The sequence below is a fragment of the Mobula birostris genome, unplaced genomic scaffold, assembly GCF_030028105.1.
Source record: "Mobula birostris isolate sMobBir1 unplaced genomic scaffold, sMobBir1.hap1 scaffold_1630, whole genome shotgun sequence".
NCBI lineage: Eukaryota > Metazoa > Chordata > Chondrichthyes > Myliobatiformes > Myliobatidae > Mobula > Mobula birostris.
In genome coordinates this window covers 649-27,013 of record NW_027274672.1, presented here as the reverse complement: position 1 = coordinate 27,013, position 26,365 = coordinate 649, and the positions used below count along the sequence as shown (strand labels likewise).

Genomic DNA, 26,365 nt, shown 5'->3' with positions numbered 1-26,365 from the left:
TCCCACCGGCACTGTACCTCATTGTTACAGTGACAGACCCATCCCAAAGGCACTGTACATTGGTGTTACTGAGACAGATCCGTCCCACCGGCACTGTGCCTCAGTGTTACAGTGACAGACGCGTCCCACCGGCACTGTACCTCAGTGTTACAGTGACAGACCCATCCCAAAGGCACTGTACATTGGTGTTACTGAGACAGACCCGTCCCACCGGCACTGTGCCTCAGTGTTACAGAGACAGCCTCGTCCCACCGGCACTGTACCTCAGTGTTACAGAGACAGCCCCGTCCCACCGGCACTGTACCTCAGTGTTACAGTGACAGACCCATCCCAAAGGCACTGTACCTCAGTGTTACAGAGACAGGCACGTCCCACCGGCACTGTACCTCAGTGTTACAGTGACAGACCCGTCCCACCGGCACTGTACCTCAGTGTTACAGTGACAGACTCGTCCTACCGGCACTGTACCTCAGTGTTACAGAGACAGGCCCGTCCCACCGGCACTGTACCTAAGTGTTACAGTGACAGACGCGCCCACCCTCACAGTACCTCAGTTTTATAGTGACAGACCCGTCCCACCGGCACTGTACCTCAGTGTTACAGTGACAGACCCATCCCAAAGGCACTGTACATTGGTGTTACTGAGACAGACCCGTCCCACCGGCACTGTACCTCAGTGTTACAGAGACAGACTCGTCCCACCGGCACTGTACCTCAGTGTTACAGTGACAGACGCGTCCCACCCTCACAGTACCTCAGTTTTATAGTGACAGACCCGTCCCACCGGCACTGTACCTCATTGTTACAGTGACAGACCCATCCCAAAGGCACTGTACATTGGTGTTACTGAGACAGATCCGTCCCACCGGCACTGTGCCTCAGTGTTACAGTGACAGACGCGTCCCACCGGCACTGTACCTCAGTGTTACAGTGACAGACCCATCCCAAAGGCACTGTACATTGGTGTTACTGAGACAGACCCGTCCCACCGGCACTGTGCCTCAGTGTTACAGAGACAGCCTCGTCCCACCGGCACTGTACCTCAGTGTTACAGAGACAGCCCCGTCCCACCGGCACTGTACCTCAGTGTTACAGAGACAGGCTCGTCCCACCGGCACTGTACCTCAGTGTTACAATGACAGACTCGTCCCACCGGCACTGTACCTCAGCGTTACAGAGAGAGACCCGTCCCACCGGCACTGTACCTCAGTGTTACAGAGACAGACCCGTCCCACCGGCACTGTACCTCATTGTTACAGTGACAGACCCGTCCCAAAGGCACAGTACGTCGGTGTTACTGAGACAGACCCGTCCCACCAACACTGTACCTCAGTGTTACAGTGAAAGACGTGTCCCACCGGCACTGTACCTCAGTGTAACACTGAGAGACCCCTCCCACCGGCACTGTACCTCAGTGTTACAGAGACAGACTCGTCCCACCGGCACTGTACCTCAGTGTTACAGTGACAGACCCATCCCAAAGGCACTGTACATTGGTGTTACTGAGACAGACCCGTCCCACCGGCACTGTACCTCAGTGTTACAGTGACAGACGCGTCCCACCCTCACAGTACCTCAGTTTTATAGTGACAGACCCGTCCCACCGGCACTGTACCTCAGTGTTACAGTGACAGACCCATCCCAAAGGCACTGTACATTGGTGTTACTGACACAGACCCGTCCCACCAGCACTGTACCTCAGTGTTACAGAGATAGACCTGTCCCACCATCACTGTACCTCAGTGTTACAGTGAAAGACTCGTCCCACCGGCACTGTACCTCAATGTTACAGAGACAGACCCGACCCACCGGCACTGTACCTAAGTGTTGCAGAGACAGACTCGTCCCACCCCCACTGTACCTCAGTGTTACAGAGACAGGCCCGTCCCACCGGCACTGAACATCAGTGTTACGGAGACAGGCCCGTCCCACCGGCACTGAACCTCAGTGTTACAGTGACAGGCCAGTCCCACCGGCACTGTACCTCAGTGTTACAGTGACAGACCCATCCCAAAGGCACTGTACCTCAGTGTTACAGAGACAGGCACGTCCCACCGGCACTGTACCTCAGTGTTACAGTGACAGACCCGTCCCACCGGCACTGTACCTCAGTGTTACAGTGACAGACTCGTCCTACCGGCACTGTACCTCAGTGTTACAGAGACAGGCCCGTCCCACCGGCACTGTACCTAAGTGTTACAGTGACAGACGCGCCCACCCTCACAGTACCTCAGTTTTATAGTGACAGACCCGTCCCACCGGCACTGTACCTCAGTGTTACAGTGACAGACCCATCCCAAAGGCACTGTACATTGGTGTTACTGAGACAGACCCGTCCCACCGGCACTGTACCTCAGTGTTACAGAGACAGACTCGTCCCACCGGCACTGTACCTCAGTGTTACAGTGACAGACGCGTCCCACCCTCACAGTACCTCAGTTTTATAGTGACAGACCCGTCCCACCGGCACTGTACCTCATTGTTACAGTGACAGACCCATCCCAAAGGCACTGTACATTGGTGTTACTGAGACAGATCCGTCCCACCGGCACTGTGCCTCAGTGTTACAGTGACAGACGCGTCCCACCGGCACTGTACCTCAGTGTTACAGTGACAGACCCATCCCAAAGGCACTGTACATTGGTGTTACTGAGACAGACCCGTCCCACCGGCACTGTGCCTCAGTGTTACAGAGACAGCCTCGTCCCACCGGCACTGTACCTCAGTGTTACAGAGACAGCCCCGTCCCACCGGCACTGTACCTCAGTGTTACAGAGACAGGCTCGTCCCACCGGCACTGTACCTCAGTGTTACAATGACAGACTCGTCCCACCGGCACTGTACCTCAGCGTTACAGAGAGAGACCCGTCCCACCGGCACTGTACCTCAGTGTTACAGAGACAGACCCGTCCCACCGGCACTGTACCTCAGTGTTACAGTGACAGACCCGTCCCAAAGGCACAGTACGTCGGTGTTACTGAGACAGACCCGTCCCACCAACACTGTACCTCAGTGTTACAGTGAAAGACGTGTCCCACCGGCACTGTACCTCAGTGTAACACTGAGAGACCCCTCCCACCGGCACTGTACCTCAGTGTTACAGAGACAGACTCGTCCCACCGGCACTGTACCTCAGTGTTACAGAGATAGACCTGTCCCACCATCACTGTACCTCAGTGTTACAGTGACAGACGCGCCCACCCTCACAGTACCTTAGTTTTATAGTGACAGACCCGTCCCACCGGCACTGTACCTCAGTGTTACAGTGACAGACCCATCCCAAAGGCACTGTACATTGGTGTTACTGACACAGACCCGTCCCACTGGCACTGTGCCTCTTTGTTACAGTGACAGACTCGTCCCACCGGCACTGTACCTCAGTGTTACAGAGACAGACTCGTCCCACCGGCACTGTACCTCAGTGTTACAGTGACAGATCCGTCCCACCAGCACTGTGCCTCAGTGTTACAGTGACAGACTCGTCCCACCGGCACTGTACCTCAGTGTTACAGAGACAGACTCGTCCCACCGGCACTGTACCTCAGTGTTACAGAGACAGACCCGTCCCACCGGCACTGTACCTCAGTGTTACAGTGACAGACCCGTCCCACCGGCACTGTACCTCAGTGTTACAGAGACAGACCCGACCCACCGGCACTGTACCTAAGTGTTGCAGAGACCGACTCGTCCCACCCCCACTGTACCTCAGTGTTACAGAGACAGGCCCGTCCCACCGGCACTGAACCTCAGTGTTACAGTGACAGGCCCGTCCCACCGGCACTGTACCTCAGTGTTACAGAGACAGGCCCGTCCCACCGGCACTGTAACTCAGTGTTACAGTGACAGACCTGTCCCACCATCACTGTACCTCAGTGTTACAGAGACAGCCCCGTCCCACCGGCACTGTACCTCAGTGTTACAGAGAGAGGCTCGTCCCACCGGCACTGTACCTCAGTGCTACAGTGATAGACCCGTCCCACCGGCACGGTACCTCAGTGTTACAGAGACAGACTCGTCCCACCAGCACTGTACCCCAGTGTTACAGTGACAGACCCGTCCCAAAGGCACAGTACGTCGGTGTTACTGAGACAGACCCGTCCCACCAGCACTGTACCTCAGTGTTACAGTGACAGATGCGTCCCACCGGCACTGTACCTCAGTGTAACACTGAGAGACCCCTCCCACCGGCACTGTACCTCAGTGTTACAGTGACAGACCCATCCCAAAGGCACTGTACATTGGTGTTACTGAGACAGATCCGTCCCACCGGCACTGTACCTCAGTGTTACAGTGACAGACCCATCCCACCGGCACTGCACCTCAGTGTTACAGAGACAGACTCATCCCACCGGCACTGTACCTCAGTGTTACAGTGACAGACCCATCCCAAAGGCACTGTACATTGGTGTTACTGAGACAGACCCGTCCCACTGGCACTGTGCCTCAGTGTTACAGTGACAGACTCGTCCCACCGGCACTGTACCTCAGTGTTACTGAGACAGACCCGTCCCACCGGCACTGTACCTCAGTGTTACAGTGACAGACCCGTCCTACCGGCACTGTACCTCAGTGTTACAGTGACAGACGCGTCCCACCCTCACAGTACCTCAGTTTTATAGTGACAGACCCGTCCCACCGGCACTGTACCTCAGTGTTACAGTGACAGACCCATCCCAAAGGCACTGTACATTGGTGTTACTGACACAGACCCGTCCCACCAGCACTGTACCTCAGTGTTACAGAGATAGACCTGTCCCACCATCACTGTACCTCAGTGTTACAGTGACAGACTCGTCCCACCGGCACTGTACCTCAGTGTTACAGAGACAGACCCGACCCACCGGCACTGTACCTAAGTGTTGCAGAGACAGACTCGTCCCACCCCCACTGTACCTCAGTGTTACAGAGACAGGCCCGTCCCACCGGCACTGAACATCAGTGTTACGGAGACAGGCCCGTCCCACCGGCACTGTACCTCAGTGTTACAGAGACAGGCACGTCCCACCGGCACTGTACCTCAGTGTTACAGTGACAGACCCGTCCCACCGGCACTGTACCTCAGTGTAACACTGAGAGACCCCTCCCACCGGCACTGTACCTCAGTGTTACAGAGACAGACTCGTCCCACCGGCACTGTACCTCAGTGTTACAGAGATAGACCTGTCCCACCATCACTGTACCTCAGTGTTACAGTGACAGACGCGCCCACCCTCACAGTACCTCAGTTTTATAGTGACAGACCCGTCCCACCGGCACTGTACCTCAGTGTTACAGTGACAGACCCATCCCAAAGGCACTGTACATTGGTGTTACTGACACAGACCCGTCCCACTGGCACTGTGCCTCTTTGTTACAGTGACAGACTCGTCCCACCGGCACTGTACCTCAGTGTTACAGAGACAGACTCGTCCCACCGGCACTGTACCTCAGTGTTACAGTGACAGATCCGTCCCACCAGCACTGTGCCTCAGTGTTACAGTGACAGACTCGTCCCACCGGCACTGTACCTCAGTGTTACAGAGACAGACTCGTCCCACCGGCACTGTACCTCAGTGTTACAGAGACAGACCCGTCCCACCGGCACTGTACCTCAGTGTTACAGTGACAGACCCGTCCCACCGGCACTGTACCTCAGTGTTACAGAGACAGACCCGACCCACCGGCACTGTACCTAAGTGTTGCAGAGACCGACTCGTCCCACCCCCACTGTACCTCAGTGTTACAGAGACAGGCCCGTCCCACCGGCACTGAACCTCAGTGTTACAGTGACAGGCCCGTCCCACCGGCACTGTACCTCAGTGTTACAGAGACAGGCCCGTCCCACCGGCACTGTAACTCAGTGTTACAGTGACAGACCTGTCCCACCATCACTGTCCCTCAGTGTTACAGAGACAGCCCCGTCCCACCGGCACTGTACCTCAGTGTTACAGAGAGAGGCTCGTCCCACCGGCACTGTACCTCAGTGCTACAGTGATAGACCCGTCCCACCGGCACGGTACCTCAGTGTTACAGAGACAGACTCGTCCCACCAGCACTGTACCCCAGTGTTACAGTGACAGACCCGTCCCAAAGGCACAGTACGTCGGTGTTACTGAGACAGACCCGTCCCACCAGCACTGTACCTCAGTGTTACAGTGACAGATGCGTCCCACCGGCACTGTACCTCAGTGTAACACTGAGAGACCCCTCCCACCGGCACTGTACCTCAGTGTTACAGTGACAGACCCATCCCAAAGGCACTGTACATTGGTGTTACTGAGACAGATCCGTCCCACCGGCACTGTACCTCAGTGTTACAGTGACAGACCCATCCCACCGGCACTGCACCTCAGTGTTACAGAGACAGACTCATCCCACCGGCACTGTACCTCAGTGTTACAGTGACAGACCCATCCCAAAGGCACTGTACATTGGTGTTACTGAGACAGACCCGTCCCACTGGCACTGTGCCTCAGTGTTACAGTGACAGACTCGTCCCACCGGCACTGTACCTCAGTGTTACTGAGACAGACCCGTCCCACCGGCACTGTACCTCAGTGTTACAGTGACAGACCCGTCCTACCGGCACTGTACCTCAGTGTTACAGTGACAGACGCGTCCCACCCTCACAGTACCTCAGTTTTATAGTGACAGACCCGTCCCACCGGCACTGTACCTCAGTGTTACAGTGACAGACCCATCCCAAAGGCACTGTACATTGGTGTTACTGACACAGACCCGTCCCACCAGCACTGTACCTCAGTGTTACAGAGATAGACCTGTCCCACCATCACTGTACCTCAGTGTTACAGTGACAGACTCGTCCCACCGGCACTGTACCTCAGTGTTACAGAGACAGGCCCGTCCCACCGGCACTGAACATCAGTGTTACGGAGACAGGCCCGTCCCACCGGCACTGTACCTCAGTGTTACAGAGACAGGCACGTCCCACCGGCACTGTACCTCAGTGTTACAGTGACAGACCCGTCCCACCGGCACTGTACCTCAGTGTTACAGTGACAGACTCGTCCTACCGGCACTGTACCTCAGTGTTACAGAGACAGGCCCGTCCCACCGGCACTGTACCTAAGTGTTACAGTGACAGACGCGCCCACCCTCACAGTACCTCAGTTTTATAGTGACAGACCCGTCCCACCGGCACTGTACCTCAGTGTTACAGTGACAGACCCATCCCAAAGGCACTGTACATTGGTGTTACTGAGACAGACCCGTCCCACCGGCACTGTACCTCAGTGTTACAGAGACAGACTCGTCCCACCGGCACTGTACCTCAGTGTTACAGTGACAGACGCGTCCCACCCTCACAGTACCTCAGTTTTATAGTGACAGACCCGTCCCACCGGCACTGTACCTCATTGTTACAGTGACAGACCCATCCCAAAGGCACTGTACATTGGTGTTACTGAGACAGATCCGTCCCACCGGCACTGTGCCTCAGTGTTACAGTGACAGACTCGTCCCACCGGCACTGTACCTCAGTGTTACAGAGACAGGGCCGTCCCACCGGCACTGTACCTCAGTGTTACAGTGACAGACCCGTCCCACCGGCACTGTACCTCAGTGTTACAGTGACAGACTCGTCCTACCGGCACTGTACCTCAGTGTTACAGTGACAGGCCCGTCCCACCGGCACTGTAACTCAGTGTTACAGTGACAGGCCCGTCCCACCGGCACTGTACCTCAGTGTTACAGTGACAGACTCGTCCCACCGGCACTGTGCCTCAGTGTTACAGTGACAGGCCCGTCCCACCGGCACTGTAACTCAGTGTTACAGTGACAGACGCGTCCCACCGGCACTGTACCTCAGTTTTACAGTGACAGACCCATCCCAAAGGCACTGTACATTGGTGTTACTGAGACAGACCCGTCCCACCGGCACTGTGCCTCAGTGTTACAGAGACAGCCTCGTCCCACCGGCACTGTACCTCAGTGTTACAGAGACAGCCCCGTCCCACCGGCACTGTACCTCAGTGTTACAGAGACAGGCTCGTCCCACCGGCACTGTACCTCAGTGTTACAATGACAGACTCGTCCCACCGGCACTGTACCTCAGTGTTACAGAGAGAGACCCGTCCCACCGGCACTGTACCTCAGTGTTACAGAGACAGACCCGTCCCACCGGCACTGTACCTCAGTGTTACAGTGACAGACCCGTCCCAAAGGCACAGTACGTCGGTGTTACTGAGACAGACCCGTCCCACCAACACTGTACCTCAGTGTTACAGTGAAAGACGTGTCCCACCGGCACTGTACCTCAGTGTAACACTGAGAGACCCCTCCCACCGGCACTGTACCTCAGTGTTACAGAGACAGACTCGTCCCACCGGCACTGTACCTCAGTATTACAGAGATAGACCTGTCCCACCATCACTGTACCTCAGTGTTACAGTGACAGACGCGCCCACCCTCACAGTACCTCAGTTTTATAGTGACAGACCCGTCCCACCGGCACTGTACCTCAGTGTTACAGTGACAGACCCATCCCAAAGGCACTGTACATTGGTGTTACTGACACAGACCCGTCCCACTGGCACTGTGCCTCTTTGTTACAGTGACAGACTCGTCCCACCGGCACTGTACCTCAGTGTTACAGAGACAGACTCGTCCCACCGGCACTGTACCTCAGTGTTACAGTGACAGATCCGTCCCACCGGCACTGTGCCTCAGTGTTACAGTGACAGACTCGTCCCACCGGCACTGTACCTCAGTGTTACAGAGACAGACTCGTCCCACCGGCACTGTACCTCAGTGTTACAGAGACAGACCCGTCCCACCGGCACTGTACCTCAGTGTTACAGTGACAGACCCGTCCCACCGGCACTGTACCTCAGTGTTACAGAGACAGACCCGACCCACCGGCACTGTACCTAAGTGTTGCAGAGACCGACTCGTCCCACCCCCACTGTACCTCAGTGTTACAGAGACAGGCCCGTCCCACCGGCACTGAACCTCAGTGTTACAGTGACAGGCCCGTCCCACTGGCACTGTACCTCAGTGTTACAGAGACAGGCCCGTCCCACCGGCACTGTAACTCAGTGTTACAGTGACAGACCTGTCCCACCATCACTGTACCTCAGTGTTACAGAGAGAGGCTCGTCCCACCGGCACTGTACCTCAGTGCTACAGTGATAGACCCGTCCCACCGGCACGGTACCTCAGTGTTACAGAGACAGACTCGTCCCACCAGCACTGTACCCCAGTGTTACAGTGACAGACCCGTCCCAAAGGCACAGTACGTCGGTGTTACTGAGACAGACCCGTCCCACCAGCACTGTACCTCAGTGTTACAGTGACAGATGCGTCCCACCGGCACTGTACCTCAGTGTAACACTGAGAGACCCCTCCCACCGGCACTGTACCTCAGTGTTACAGTGACAGCCCGTCCCACCGTCACTGTACCTCTGTGTTACAGACACAGGCCCGCCCACCGTCACTGTACATCAGTGTTACAGTGACAGGCACGTCCCACCGGCACTGTACCTCTGTGTTACAGAGACAGACCCGTCCCACCAGCACTGTACCTCAGTGTTACAGAGACAGGCCCGTCCCACCGGCCCTATACCGCTGTGTTACAGAGACAGGCCCGTCCCACCGTCACTGTACCTCAGTGTTACAGAGACAGACCCGTCCCACCGGCACTGTACCTCAGTGTTACAGTGACAGAACCATTCCAAAGGCACTGTACGTTGGTGTTACTGAGACAGACCCATCCTAGCGGCACTGTACCTCAGTGTTACAGAGACGGACCCGTCCCACCGTCACTGTACCTCAGTGTTACAGTGACAGTCCCGTCCCACCGTCACTGTAACTTAGTGCTACAGAGACAGACTCATCCCACCGGCACTGTACTTCAGTGTTACAGTGACAGACTCGTCCCACCGGCACTGTACTTCAGTGTTACAGGGACAGGCCCATCCCACCGGCACTGAACCTCAGTGTTACAGTGACAGGCCCGTCCCACCGGCACTGTACCTCAGTGCTACAGAGACAGACTCGTCCCACCGGCACTGTACCTCAGTGTTACAGTGACTGACGCGTCCCACCCTCACAGTACCTCAGTTTTATAGTGACAGACCCGTCCCACCGGCACTGTACCTCAGTGTTACAGTGACAGACTCGTCCTACCGGCACTGTACCTCAGTGTTACAGAGACAGACCCGGCCCACCGGTACTGTACCTAAGTGTTGCAGAGACAGACTCGTCCCACCCCCACTGTACCTCAGTGTTACAGAGACAGGCCCGTCCCACCGGCACTGAACCTCAGTGTTACAGTGACAGGCCCATCCCACCGGCACTGTACCTCAGTGTTACAGAGACAGGCCCGTCCCACCGGCACTGAACCTCAGTGTTACAGTGACAGACGCCTCCCACCCTCACAGTAACTCAGTTTTATAGTGACAGACCCGTCCCACCGGCACTGTACCTCAGTGTTACAGAGACAGACTCGTCCCACCGGCACTGTACCTCAGTGTTACAGAGACAGGCCCGTCCCACCGGCACTGAACCTCAGTGTTACAGTGACAGACGCCTCCCACCCTCACAGTAACTCAGTTTTATAGTGACAGACCCGTCCCACCGGCACTGTACCTCAGTGTTACAGAGACAGACTCGTCCCACCGGCACTGTACCTCAGTGTTACAGTGACAGACCCATCCCAAAGGCACTGTACATTGGTGTTACTGAGACAGACCCGTCCCACCGGCACTGTGCCTCAGTGTTACAGTGACAGACTCGTCCCACCGGCACTGTACCTCAGTGTTACAGAGACAGCCCCGTCCCACCGGCACTGTACCTCAGTGTTACTGAGACAGACCCGTCCCACCGGCACTGTACCTCAGTGTTACAGTGACAGACGCGTCCCACCCTCACAGTACCTCAGTTTTATAGTGACAGACCCGTCCCACCAGCACTGTACCTCAGTGTTACAGTGACAGTCCCGTCCCACCGTCACTGTAACTTAGTGCTACAGAGACAGACTCGTCCCACCGGCACTGTACTTCAGTGTTACAGTGACAGACTCGTCCCACCGGCACTGTACTTCACTGTTACAGGGACAGGCCCGTCCCACCGGCACTGAACCTCAGTGTTACAGTGACAGGCCCGTCCCACCGGCACTGTACCTCAGTGTTACAGAGACACGCCCGTCCCACCGGCACTGAACCTCAGTGTTACAGTGACAGGCCCGTCCCACCGGCACTGTACCTCAGTGTTACAGTGACAGGCCCGTCCCACCAGCACTGTACCTCAGTGTTACAGAGATAGACCTGTCCCACCATCACTGTACCTCAGTGTTACAGTGACAGACTCGTCCCACCGGCACTGTACCTCAGTGTTACAGAGACAGACCCGTCCCACCGGCACTGAACCTCAGTGTTACAGTGACAGGCCCGTCCCACCGGCACTGTACCTCAGTGTTACAGAGACAGGCACGTCCCACCGGCACTGTACGTCAGTGTTACAGTGACAGATCCGTCCCACCGGCACTGTACCTCAGTGTTACAGTGACAGACTCGTCGTACCGGCACTGTACCTCAGTGTTACAGTGACAGACGCGCCCAACCTCACAGTACCTCAGTTTTATAGTGACAGGCCCGTCCCACCGGCACTGTACCTCAGTGTTACAGAGACAGGGAGACTGAGCTGGGAGAAATCGAGGCAAAACTACTGGATAAAGTTCGTGGAATACTTTGGAGGTGGCTCTAAAAGTCTCTTGGACAACCGAGTGAGTGACGGCGCTGGTGTGGAAACTCGGTGTGCAGTTTTACTGCCGGTTTGGGCTGGGTTTGTTGGCGGCTGCTAACTGCGAGCTCCCAGCTGCGGCCGCTGGCAACTCGCCAGGAAGCCGGTTCGCTCCAAAACCGGAGGCAAATGCCGTCGTTCCCCCCCATTGACATCGGGGCAACGTTTCCTCCTCCATTGTTTTCCTGATTTTCGTCCGGTGTTGGTGCCGAAGCATCTGGAAGGACGTTTCGGCGTCTCCCGGCCTGGGTCTCTGCAAGTCCGACGGAGCCTTTCCTGGCGTCGAGCCAGCGAGGAACTGTCGACTGCAAACTTTCCCGGCCAGTTATTCGACTCGTTCCAGGACTTCTAACCGGCACCGCTGTAGGATTCTCGGACTGGAAAGAGCGCCAGCATGCCGGACCGGTCTCCAGGGAGTCGCGGGCCTTCGGGGAGTTACGCAAGGGCGGCTGCCTCCCCGGCCTCGGACAACGCCTTTTTTCGGTCGGTGAAGGTGGAACGTGGGGTGCAATGTATTTTGCGCCCTGGAATGACACTAGAAAAGTGTACGGAGGCAATGGAGGACCTTGTTGGGAAAGGTGGTATTCTGGCCACCGAGAAGGAGTTCGGAAAGGCGGTGTTTTATCTGGCGAATGAAGAGCTAGTGCACCGGGCCCTAAGCAGGGGAGTCACGGTAGACAACATCTTTTTACCTATGGAGCTGGTGACGGCCCCCACGCAACGTATCGTGCTTGGGCATGTTAAGCCTTTCATTCCAAATGAGGACTTGCTACCCCCACTGGCCCGTTTAGGGCAAGTAAGGTCGGAGATCACTGCCATCCGACACAAATTTAAGAGACGCACCCTCCGCACCGTAATCTCTTTCCGGCGTCAGGTATTCATGCAGCTGGAAAGGGAGGATGATGTTGAGGGCCGGTTTACTGTCCGGCACGAGGGAGTGGATTATCAGGTGTACTGGAGCTCCGAGCGACCGCGGTGCCATGCGTGCAGGGGGGTGGGGCACTTTCGGAGGGACTGTCCTGCCGCCCGGAACCCGAGGGAGCCCATTTCGGGCACCAGTGCCCCAGCTACCTCTGCCCCTGATCCTACTCCTGCGCGTGCGTCTGCACCTGCATCTGACCCTGCCCCCGCCCGTGATCCTGCCCCAGCCCCTCACCCTGCCCCTGCCCCTACCCCTACCCCTACTCCTACGGTTGGGTCGGTCCCTGCTCCTCTCCCTGTGGTTCAGGTGGGGGACGGGGTGGAGTCTGTGCGGAGTAAGAAGGCAAAGGGGAAATCCAAACACAGTAAGAAGCGGGCCTTTGAGGCTGCAGAGCTCACGCCCATTTCGCCTGAAGTGGAGCGTGGGGCTCGGGGAGGTGCGCAAGCAGACGGGGCGATGGAAACAGAGAGTGTCGCCCCATCGGTGCAGCCTGCACCTGTGTGCTCCTCCGGTATGAAGAGGAGAAGGGAATGTTCCCGCAAGAGGGCAGGGGATGTAGATGCGGAGGAGTCCCAGGAAGGGGTGGGAATCCGGGTAGGGGTTGGTTCTAAACCTGAGTCCCCAGATGTAGCCACCAGTCCTGGGGAAGATGGTGTGGTTGTGCAAATAGCTTGTGATAGCCCTGTTTGCACAAATGGGGCAGCCCTGGAGGCCTCCACCCAGGACCTACAAGTCAGCGCCTCTCTGGAGGCCAGTGTACCGAATAATGTAAGAGGAGACGAGACAAAGCTCTCTCATTCTCAGCACCAGGCTGCTTGTGAATCCCTTGGACCAAAGGTGCCGGGTTCCCCTCTATGCCTGCCCCCTGGGGAGGGCGTTTTTCTGTGCACGTCGACCCCAGCAATTAATGACTTGCAGGGAGTCCCTGGGGATTGTCCCTCCACTGTCGCAAATGTGGATGAGGCTGATGCGACGGTGGAGCGGGCAGGTAAGAGCGAGGTGCCCGCTGCGCGGTATGGGTCACAAGCGCAGCCATCTTTTGGAACATGCGGGGAGGCCGATGGAGATTCTGTCTGCAGTGACGGGTTGGAGGGGGACTCTTTCGATAGTGAAATAATGGACGTCCTCACCCCTCCTGAGAAGTCCCCATTGATACCTGTAGAGGAAATTAAGCATTTTATTCTCACCTCTGAGGGTGCCAAGCACCGGCCTCAACTAGCCTCGCTACGCTGGCCCAGCATGCCGAGGCTGGTGAGGTCCCTGCGAGTCATCCTCGGACGAAAGGGAAAGGGAAAGAGGAATGCGGTGGCGGGGAACGACAGACGGCAACTAAAATCTTTCCTAGATGACCTAGTAAGGGACATTAGAGGGAGAAGCAGCCTCGCTCCTACGGGGGATGGTGGGTCACAGGGTGTCGCTGGTACCGCTCGAGCCCGGAAGGCAAAAAGTAACCTTGCTTTCTTTCCGGACAGTGTGGTGGAGGGCGCCTCCGCTCTCACCGAAATGGGCACAGCTGCTGAGCCCTAGTGTGCTCCCGCCATGAAGCTTACCATAGCTAGTCTCAACGTAAACGGCAGCAGGGGTCCTCTTCGCAGGCATAACAATCTCTCAGCCCTCAGGGATGGGCGGTATACGGTGAGTTTCCTGCAGGAAACCCATACCATCCCTGGGGACGAGTCTGCTTGGCTCCTGGAGTGGCAGGGCGGGGTCTACATGAGCCACCTCAGCTCCATTTCTAGCGGGGTGGCGATCCTGTTGGCCCCGACCTTCCAGCCAGTAATTGAAAGAGTCCAGGACGTTGTGCCCAGCCGTCTGCTCCACCTGGTTGTGCGCCTGGATGGCGTACCATTGCATTTTATCAATGTGTATGCTCCCAGGCGCGGTGTGATGCAGACGCGCCTATTCTGCCAGCTGTCCACCCTGCTGAGCTCCATCGATCCTGGGGATTGCGTCATCCTCGGGGGAGATTTCAATTGTACCCTCGAGGCGGAGGACCGTTCGGGCCTCCAACGCGACCCAGCATCGGCAAAAAAGTTAAAGGAGCTAGTCGGCTCCTTTGACTTGGTGGACAGCTGGCGGCATCTTCACCCCAACTCTAGCGCCTTCTCGAGAAGGTCTAGAGAAGGAGGTTCCAGGATAGACCGCATTTACATCTCTCGGGCCTACGTCTCCCGCGTGTCGGCGTCCTCCATGCGGCCGGTGTCGTGCTCGGATCATCACCTTGTGTGGATGGAATTTATTCCACTACACCCTCGGGTGGGATCCGGGTATTGGCATTTTAACAACCGGCTGCTGGAGGACAGCCGATTCCGGGATTCGTTCCAAGCTTTCTGGGTCTCCTGGAAGGAGAGGCGGAGAGAGTTCTGCTCCCTACGGCTATGGTGGGATGTGGGCAAAGCCCACATCCGGTTTTTATGTCGGGAGTACACTAGGGGGTCGACAAAGAGGCGGAGCTCTGAGGTTGAGCGGCTTGAGAGAGCGTTGCTTGACCTGGAGTCCCGCCTCGGTCCGACCGCTGGAGACCAACAGCTGTGGCAGGAATACCAGGAGAAGAAGGACGCACTAAGGAACCTGCAGCTCCAGCAGTCCCGAGGTGCGTACGTGAGGTCACGGATCCAAATGCTGCAGGATTTGGACCGTGGCTCACCCTTCTTCTACTCGTTGGAAAGGTGGCGGGGAGTTCAAAAGCAGCTAGTGGAGCTGCTGGCTGCCGATGGCTCCTCCATCACGGACCTTGATGGAATTAACAACGAGGTCCGTTCATTCTATCGGTCCTTATTCTCGCCTGATCCGTCAAATGCGGAGGCGTGTAATGAGGTCTGGGAGGATTTGCCGAAGGTCAGCCCAGAGGACGCAGTGCGTCTGGATGCCCCCCTGACTCGGGAGGAGCTGTCCACTGCCCTTCGGCAACTCCGGAGGGGCAAGTCCCCTGGTTTGGATGGACTGAGTGTTGAGTTTTATCAGGCTTTTTGGGATGTCCTGGGGGATGATTACAGCCTTGTCCTAGGGGAGAGCCTAGCCACCGGAGAAATGCCCCTCTCATGGCGGAGAGCTGTTGTGGTCCTACTGCCCAAGAAGGGAGACCTCCGCCTGCTAAAGAACTGGCGGCCGGTCTCCCTCTTGTGCGTGGACTACAAGATCTTCGCCCGGGCAATGGCCAACCGTCTGGGTTCGATAATTGGACAGGTGGTCCATCCTGACCAATCTTATACAGTCCCGGGCCGCTCCATCCAGGACAATGTCCACCTAGTACGGGACCTGATCCACCTACTCCAGGAGACTGGGACCCCGGCAGCGTTTCTTTCTCTTGACCAGGAGAAGGCTTTTGACCGGGTGGACCACAGTTTCCTGGTGGGCACCCTGCAGGCTTTTGGGCTCGGACCACACTTTGTGGCCCGAGTTCGGCTCCTGTACTCTGCCGCAGAGTGCCTAGTTAAAATTAATGGATCATTGACAGGACCTATCCACTTCCGAAGAGGAGTGCGTCAAGGGTGCCCCATGTCCGGTCAACTGTATGCGATCTGTGTCGAGCCATTCCTCGGCCTTCTTCGGCGAAGGCTGACAGGTCTGGTTCTGCGCGAACCGGACATGGGGGTCGTCCTCTCGGCCTACGCCGATGACGTACTCCTCATGATGACAGACCCCTGTGACCTGCGGAGGATGCGCGAGTGCCAAGATGTTTTCTCGGCGGCATCCTCCGCAAGGATCAACTGGGCGAAATGTTCCAGACTCTTAGTAGGCCAGTGGCAGGTGGACTCCCTGCCGGAGGAGATGAGAGCTTTTGAGTGGAGCACCAGACATCTTCTCTATCTGGGAGTCTACCTGAGTCCTTCTGGGGAGACCTGGCTGGCGAACTGGCAGGACCTGGAGACAAAGGTCATGGCCCGGCTAGGGCGCTGGTCAGGCCTTCTCAGGGTGCTTTCCTATCGAGGCAGGGTGGTGGTCATGAACCAGCTGGTGGCCTCCATGTTGTGGTACCGGATGGTCACCTTGGCCCCCCCTGCCCCTTTTGTCGCAAGAATGCAGAGGAAGCTAGTGGACTTCTTCTGGGGAAACAGGAAGCACTGGGTCTCTGCAGTGGTTCTGAGTCTCCCAGAAGGAGAGGGCGGACAGTCGCTGGTGTGTGTACGCACACGACTGGCGGCTCTCCGCCTCAGGACGCTGCAGAGATTCCTGTACGCCGAGCACCCTCCCAGGTGGCGACTTTCTTCCTCCGGAGGGGCTGCTGTCTTGCCGAAGATATGCAGCTACCACCGGCGGGCGTTAGCCGTGCTGCTTTGCAGAGGCTGCCCGGCTTCTATCAGGACCTACTGAGAGTCTGGAACATGGTTGCCTCAGGCCGGGAATCCCCTCCTCTGGCAGAGGGCGGGGTCCTGGCCGACCCTTGCCCTGTCTCAACGGATGTCAGTGCGGCTCAGGTGTGTGGAACGACTCGGGCTGAGCTGCTCGTCGGGCCCAGGCCCCGCAGCCTTACCCGAGAGACAAATCCACACAACTTGAGCCGTCTTTCATCGACACCCACAATCCCATTCAGGGATGCAGGCAGGAGGTACCTTTATGGGCTGCTGCTCCACACCCTCCACTTCCTAGCATTTGTCCACCGTCCCGACACGCCATGGCGGTCGGTCTTTCCACCTGGAGGTGAGGGGGGTCCCCAGTGGAAGTCCCTCTACAAGAGAGTCCTTCCCATGCACCTTGGGGATCTCGGCTGGAGGGTGCTGCATAAAGCGGTGCCCTGCAATAAGTTCTTTAGTTTGTACACGGATCTCCCAGCCGCGTGTCACTTCTGCGGGCTGGAGGAGACCGTGTACCATATGTACGTGGAGTGTGTGAGGCTGCAGCCCCTTTTCGTGTATTTGTGTGGGCTGCTTCTCGCCTTCTGGTTGCATTTCAGTCCCACCCTATTCATATATGGTCATCCAGTAAGGAGGGGGGCACAGAGGGATGAGGATGTCCTTGTCAACTTGCTCCTGGGGCTGGCGAAAATTGCCATCCGTGGCTCCTGGAAAAGGGTGGCAGGAGGTTCTCCCCGGGCGGACTGCCTGGCTATGTTTAGGGGGTATGTTCGAGCCCGGGTGAACATTGAAAAGGAACACGCACAGTCCACGGCGACCGTCGAGATGTTCCGGGACCGTTGGGCTCCGCGGGGTGTAAATGCCATCATTGATGAGGATGGCAATATATTGGTTTAACATGTATTGTCTGTTTGTAGTGTAGTAAATGTGTTATTCACTGGGTTTGTAAATATTATATAGCACCGACATTTGTAATAAAGAATTTTCTAAAAAAAAAAAAAAAAAAAGTGTTACAGAGAGAGGCTCGTCCCAGCGGCACTGTACCTCAGTGTTACAGAGATAGACCCGTCCCACCGGCACTGTACCTCAGTGTTACAGAGATAGACCCGTCCCACCGGCACTGTACCTCAGTGTTACAGAGACAGGCCCGTCCCACCGGCACTGTACCTCAGTGTTACAGAGACAGACTCGTCCCACCAGCACTGTACCTCAGTGTTACAGTGACAGACCCATCCCACCGGCACTGTACCTCAGTGTTACAGTGACAGGCCCGTCCCACCGGCACTGTACCTCAGTGTTACAGTGACAGACCCGTCCCAAAGGCACAGTACGTCGGTGTTACTGAGACAGACCCGTCCCACCAGCACTGTACCTCAGTGTTACAGTGACAGATGCGTCCCACCGGCACTGTACCTCAGTGTAACACTGAGAGACCCCTCCCACCGGCACTGTACCTCAGTGTTACAGTGACAGCCCGTCCCACCGTCACTGTACATCAGTGTTACAGTGACAGGCACGTCCCACCGTCACTGTACATCAGTGTTACAGAGATAGACCCGTCCCACCGGCACTGTACCTCAGTGTTACAGAGATAGACCCGTCCCACCGGCACTGTACCTCAGTGTTACAGAGACAGGCCCGTCCCACCGGCACTGTACCTCAGTGTTACAGAGACAGACTCGTCCCACCAGCACTGTACCTCAGTGTTACAGTGACAGACCCATCCCACCGGCACTGTACCTCAGTGTTACAGTGACAGGCCCGTCCCACCGGCACTGTACCTCAGTGTTACAGTGACAGACCCGTCCCAAAGGCACAGTACGTCGGTGTTACTGAGACAGACCCGTCCCACCAGCACTGTACCTCAGTGTTACAGTGACAGATGCGTCCCACCGGCACTGTACCTCAGTGTAACACTGAGAGACCCCTCCCACCGGCACTGTACCTCAGTGTTACAGTGACAGCCCGTCCCACCGTCACTGTACATCAGTGTTACAGTGACAGGCACGTCCCACCGTCACTGTACATCAGTGTTACAGAGACAGGCCCGTCCCACCAGCACTGTACCTCAGTGTTACAGAGACAGGCCCGTCCCACCGTCACTGTACCTCAGTGTTACAGTGACAGACTCGTCCCACCGGCACTGTACCTCAGTGTTACAGGGACAGGCCCGTCCCACCGGCACTATACCGCTGTGCTACAGAGACAGGCCCGTCCCACCGGCACTGTACCTCAGTGTTACAGTGACAGACCCGTCCCACCGGCACTGTACCTCAGTGTTACAGTGACAGAACCATCCCAAAGGCACTGTACGTTGGTGTTACTGAGACAGACCCATCCCAGCGGCACTGTACCTCAGTGTTACAGAGACAGACCCGTCCCACCGTCACTGTACCTCAGTGTTACAGTGACAGTCCCGTCCCACCGTCACTGTAACTTAGTGCTACAGAGACAGACTCGTCCCACCGGCACTGTACATCAGTGTCACAGTGACAGACTCGTCCCACCGGCACTGTAGCTCACTGTTACAGAGATAGACCCGACCCACCGGCACTGTACCTCAGTGTTACAGTGACGGACCCGTCCCACCGGCACTGTACATCTGTGTTACAGAGATAGACCCGTCCCAACTACACTGTACCTCAGTGTTACAGTGACAGACTCGACCCACCGGCACTGTACCTCTGTGTTACGGAGACAGACCCGTCCTACCGGCATTGTACATCAGTGTTACAGTGACAGACTCTTCCCACCAGCACTGTACCTCAGTGTTACAGTGACAGGCCCGTCCCACCGGCACTGTACCTCATTGTTACAGAGACAGACCCGTCCCACCGGCACTGTACCTCAGTGTTACAGAGACAGACCTGTCGCAAAGGCACTGTACCTCTGTGTTACTGAGACAGACCCGTCCCACCGGCACTGTACCTCTGTGTTACATTGACGGACCCGTCACACCGGCACTGTAGCTCCGTGTTACAGTGACAGGCCCATCCCACCGGCACTGTACCTCTGTGTTACAGAGACAGGCCCGTCCCACCGGCACTGTACCTCTGTGTTACAGTGACAGACCCGTCCCACCGGCACTGTACCTCAGTGTTACAGAGATAGACCCGTCCCACCGGCACTGTACCTGAGTGTTACAGAGACAGGCCCGTCCCACCGGCACTGTACCTCTGTGTTACAGTGACAGACCCGTCCCACCGGCACTGTACCTCAGTGTTACAGTGACATATCGTCCCACCGGCACTGTACCTCAGTGTTACAGTGACAGACCCGTCCCACCGGCACTGTACATCAGTGTTACAGTGACAGACCCGTCCCACCGGCACTAGATCTCAGTGTTACAGAGACAGACTCGTATCACAGGCACTATATGTCAGTGTTACAGAGACAGGCCCGTCCCACCGGCACTGTACCTCAGTGTTACAGATATAGACTGTCCCACCGGCACTGCACCTCAGTGTTACAGTGACAGACCCATCCCACCGGCACTGTACCTCAGTGTTACAGAGACAGACCCGTCCCACCGGCACTGTACCTCAGTGTTACAGTGACAGGCCCATCCCACCGGTACTGTACCTCAGTGTTACTGATTCAGACCCGTCCCACCAGCACTGTCCCTCAGTGTTACAGTGACAGACCTGTCCCACCGGCACTGTACCTCAGTGTTACGGTGACAGACCCATCCCACCGTCACTGTTCCTCAGTGTTACAGTGACAGACTCATCTCACCAGCACTGTACCTGAGTGTTACAGTGACAGACCCGTCCCACCGGCACTGTACCTCAGTGTTACAGAGACAGACCCATCCCACTGGCACTTGATCTCAGTGTTACAGTGACAGACGCGTCCCACCGGCACTTGATCTCAATGTTACAGAGACAGACTCGTCGCACCGGCACTGTATGTCGGTGTTATTGAGACAGACTCATCCCACCGGCACTGTACCTCAGTGTTACTGAGATAGACCTGTCCCACCGGCACTGTACCTCAGTGTTACGGAGATAGACCCATCCCACCGGCACTGTACCTCAGTGTTACAGAGACAGCCCGTCCCACCGGCACTGTACCTCAGTGTTACGGTGACAGACCCGTCCCACCATCACTGTACCTCAGTGTTACAGTGACATCTCGTCCCACCGGCACTGTACCTCAGTGTTACGGAGATAGACCCGTCCCACCGGCACTGTACCTCAGTGTTACAGAGACAGACCCATCCCACCGGCACTGTACCTCAGTGTTACAGTGAAGGACCCGTCCCACCGGCACTGTACCTCAGTGTTACAGAGACAGACTCGTCCCACCGGCACTGTACCTCAGTGTTACAGAGATAGACCCGTCCCACCGGCACTGTACCTCAGTGTTACAGTGACAGACCCGTCCCACCGGCCCTGTACCTCAGTGTTACAGTGACAGGCCTGTCCCACCGGCACTGTACCTCAGTGTTACGGTGACAGACCCACCCCACCGTCACTGTACCTCAGTGTTACTGAGACAGACTCGTCCCACCGGCACTGTACCTCAGTGTTACAGTGACAGACCCGTCCCACCGGCACTGTACCTCAGTGTTACAGTGACAGACCCGTCCCACCGGCACTGTACCTCAGTGTTACAGTGACAGACCCGTCCCACCGGCACTGTACCTCAGTGTTACAGTGACAGACTCGTCCCACCGGCACTGTACCTCAGTGTTACAGTGACAGACCCCTCCCACCGGCACTGTACCTCAGTGTTACAGAGACAGACTCTTCCACTGGCACTGTACCTCAGTGTTACAGTGACAGACCCGTCCCACTGGCACTGTACCTCAGTGTTACAGAGATAGACCTGTCCCACCGGCGCTGTTACCTCAGTGTTACAGAGACAGGCCTGTCCCACCATCACTGTACCTCAGTGTTACAGTGACAGACTCAGCGCTAATGGTACTGAACATCATGGTTTAGTGTGACTGCACCATCGCCAACAGTACTGAGCCCTGGTGTTTTACTGTGTTTGACCTGTCCTCACTGATAGACCTGTCTTCTCTGGTACAGAACCCTGGTGTATTTGTGTCAGCCTGTTACCACCGGTTCTGTACCACAATGAGTAATCTGTGTGCACCTCATTTTCAGGTGACCACTTTTTCTGGACTCCTGGCTAGTAGTGGGTGAATCTGTGCTGGGCCAACCCCCGTCTGCCTTTTCTGAAATAAAGACTGCTCCCTCTGCTCCAGGTGTGACTCACCTGTACCCTTTACAACAGCAATATACAGACAGCAAGCTCACGAAACCGCCCCCCCGCCCCCATCCCTCCGCTGTCTTCCTGAGTAGACTGCTCTTCCGTCCGGGAAGGGGAACCTTTGAGAGTGTCCCATCGCCCTGTGTAATTACTGTTTGTCCGTTCACCCCCTCACCCATCCCCCACCCCCACGTCACCTGCAAATCCTAAGGAGGAGGGGCGCCGTTAGGAGAGGAGGTGTGTTTAATAACAGGCCTGTGCTTGGGGAATGCAGAGCTGTGGTAACATGTTGAGCATTTGATGAAACTCTGCACCTCGCACTTCGATTAATCATCACCGCCTCTGGAACAAAGCTTCCCGCTCACACGGAACAACAGTCGACACAGTCACTCCAGCCTCCCACCCTCCCCCACCCTCCTGGCCTGTGTCCTATCTCTTGCGCGGAGAGTCTTATCCCAGGAATGTGCGGAATCCCACTCTTGGCAAACCTGCCCAGTCCCCACAGGGAGCTGAGTCTCACAACTCGTCTCGGGAATGTAACAGACCTTTCACCCTTCCAGCGCCAACCTCTCCCCCACACTCACCCCTCCCCGTCATAACCAATCCCCCTGCACTAGCCTCACGCAACAGCTGGGTAGCTGTCAACTCAGGGAGACGGTCTGCAAACAATGGTGGAAGAGAACGCGCGTGTGTGTGCGTATGAGAGAAAGAGAAGGATGAAGAGAGGGAGGAGAGAGTTGGAATGAGAGAGAAGAGGGATAGAGATGGAATGAAAGTGATGGACAGGGTGAAAGAAAGGAGAGAGGAGAGAAAGGGGAAGGGAGAGAGAGAGAGACAAAGGAGCAGACAGGTGCAGAAGTGTAGGCAAGTTGAGAGGCGGCAGGGGTATTAGAGATAATTGATACCGCAGAGGACAGGGTAGGGTAGGGGCACTGGAGGGACAAAACAAGAGAGGAAAGGAGAGGAAAAGTGAGTGTGAGGGGGTGGAAGGGGTGGTCAGACGCAAGGAGAATGAGACAGCAAGAATTTCTGCAGGAGCACGAACTTTAATGAATTAAATGGAATATCTGGATTGCGTCCAGCGAAGAGATCGCAGAATGTAGAGTGAGAGAAGACTGGCAAGAGCAGTGGGAGGGAGCAGGAGGAGTTGGGCAGTTATAGGAGAGGTGTGAAGGGAAAGATTTAGGTAGGGACAGAAGAGAGGATACAGAAACCAGAAACACACTGCGGGTCAGGCAGCAGCGAGAGTGAGAGACAGTTAATGGTCACTCAGCACGGGGTTAATGTTCTACTCTCCGTAGAGTAAACCAACATTCTCCACACAGAGAATATAGGTGGAAGATAGAGGGGTAGGACAGCGTGAGGAGAGAGAAAGCTGCCGGGGACGGGGCGGGATGGGGTCAGGTGGACAGTGAGAGTGAAAAGGAAGGGAGTACAGTGGAGAGAATGAGAAAACTGGAACCAGAGAGACGGTAAAGGAGGGGAAATCGGAGGAGAGAAAAGGATTGAATGCGAGATGGAGACGAGGGAGTGACTGGGAGGGTTCAGAAGAAAAGGAAGAGGAGAATGTAAGGAAAGAGAGAAGGTGGTGAACGAGAAAGAGAGATGGTCATCTCGATGTAAAGGTACCTACGGTTTAAATAGCGAGCCTAGCAGTTTGAGAGAAAGCAGTGTCTTTTGTGTGTGTGTGTGTGTGTGTGAGAGAGAGACAGAGAGAGAGAAGAGAGAGAGTGTGTGAGTGAGTGAGAGAGAGAGAGAGAGAAGAGAGATAGAGTGTGTGTGAGTGAGTGAGAGAGAAAGATGAATGCTGGCGCGGGGAGTGGGGAGTGAGACGCACCAGAAGTTTGGGTGTTATTGATGTCTGCTGCGGTGAGAGAACTGGCTGGCATTCCCTCGGGAGTGCGATCCTGCGGGAGTGAGAGGAAAGAGAGAAAGGGACGGTGGAGCGAGAAAGGAAGAGGGAATGAAGGAGGGGAGGGAGGGAGGGGAGAGGAGAGAAGGAAAGCGGCAGTGAAAGAAAGAGGGGGAGAGAACGAAGAGTTAGAGAAAATGAGAAAGGGAGAAAGAAGGAATGTGGGATATAGCGAGGGTGAGAGCGGAGGGACGGACGGAGGTAGGCGGTGTGGGAACCGCAGCAGTGACGAAAATTTAATGAAGTGCGGGCTCCGAACACCTGCCCAGATCGCCGCTAAACTTGCAACTTTAGCAGTGTTGTCCGCGCTCCTAGCCTGCGTGGGGTGAGGGGTGTTGCCTGGGTGGGGGGTTGAGGAGAGAGGACTTTGCCCTCCCTTACCTGCGGCCGCCGATAGCAGCAGGAGGATGTCCGTCAGCAGAGCCATCGCGCCCGCAAGTTCCGCCGCCTCGGCCGCACTGCCCGCTCGCCGTGACGTTCGCAAGTGCCAGCCCTCGGCCGAGAGAAGGGGAGGACCCGAAAGCGCACCCTCCGCCTTCACATCAAAGGAGCCCAGCACTGGGGGGCGTGTATTCCTTACGCGCCCACATCACACGACAGGCGGCAGATGCAGCCCCGAGCCCCTAGTTACAGATACAGCGGACACCGTCTGCAACTGTAATTCCCGCCCCGGGAGGGGGGGGAGGAGGGCGGGACGAAAGCGAAGGGGGACGGAGAGAGGGAGAGGAGGAAGGGTGGGGAGAAAGCGAAGGCGGTGGGAGAGAAGAGTGGGAAGAGCGAAAGGGGTGGGGGAGAGGGAGGGTGGGGAGAGAGAAGGGAGATGGGAGAGTTGGGGAGAGGGAGAAGGGAGTGGGGAGAGAAAAAAGGGGTGAAGGGAGGGTGGGGAGGGAGATAGGCTGGGAAGAGGGGGAGAAGTATGGCTGGAGGAGGGAGAGAGGGATGATGGGAAGACATAGAAGGGACCAAGGAAGATAGGAAGCTGGGGAAAGAGGGAGAAGGGATGGTGGGAGAGAAAGAAGGGGGTGAAGGGAGAGCAATGGGAGGGAAGGATCGCAGAGGAAAAGAGGAAGGATGGGGAGAGAAAGAAGGGGTGATGGGGAGTGAGATGGTAGGGTGTGGAGTGATGGAGAAAGACAGGGGTAGGATGATGAGAGACGGTGGAATGAGAAAGAGGACAGGAAGAGTGGGTGGATGAGAGAAGGGAAGTCTAGGGGGTGGGGACTGGGAGAGAGGAGGAGGTGAGAGAGGGAGGGAAGATGATGGAGAGATTGGGGAGGGAGGGGCTGGGAAGGGGAGAGGAGTAGATTAGGGTGAGGGCTGTCGAGCATGGGAGTTAGAAGAAGAGATTGTGGGAAGGAGCAGGGGAGGGAGAGAAGGAAGTGCACCACAAATTCACTCAGCCTACAGACATAGCACATTCTATAAACAGATCATCCGTCCATGTGTAAATCACATGTACACACCATTGTATACACACATCATTACACATACATGTACATCACATGCTGATTCACATTGCACTCACATGCCTACAAGTCACAGATACATACATGCTCATTCTCCAATATCACTCATATGAATGTTCACACTCACAGTGAATTATTTGCACACATGCACCCACAACTCACCACACACGGACACCCACAAATACTCACAAAATGAATTCATCACACACGGACACCCACAAATACTCACACAATGAACTTATAACACATGGACACCCACAAATACTCACACAATGAACTCATCACACATGGACACCCACAAATATTCACACAATGAACTCATCACACACGGACACCCACAAATACACAATGAACTCATCACACACAGACACCCACAAGTACTCACACAATGAATTCATCACACACGGACACCCACAATGAACTCATCACACACGGACACTCACAAATACTCACACAATTAACTCATCACACATGGACACCCACAAATATTCACACAATGAACTCATCACAGATGGACACCCACAAATACTCACACAATGAACTCATCACACATGGGCACCCACAATGAACTCATCACACACGGACACCCACAAATACTCACACAATGAACTCATCACACATGGACACCCACAAATACTCACACAATGAACTCATCGCACATGGACACCCACAAATACTCACACAATGAACTCATCACACATGGACACCCACAATGAACTCATCACACATGGACACCCACAAATATTCACACAATGAACTCATCACACATGGACACCCACAAATACTCACACAATGAACTCATCACACACAG

General features: G+C 55.9%; 1 protein-coding gene across 1 annotated transcript in view; it reads right to left on the bottom strand.

The window, feature by feature from the left end:
- Positions 1 to 24,723, bottom strand: part of LOC140192544 (basal cell adhesion molecule-like) — a 67,746-nt gene extending 43,023 nt beyond the window's left edge. The window contains exon 1 of the mRNA XM_072250107.1: positions 24,470 to 24,723. Coding sequence (XP_072106208.1) covers positions 24,470 to 24,515 — 46 coding nt within the window. The 5' untranslated portion in view covers positions 24,516 to 24,723. The remainder of the gene's footprint in view (positions 1 to 24,469) is intronic.
- Between the last annotated feature and the right edge of the window lie 1,642 nt (positions 24,724 to 26,365).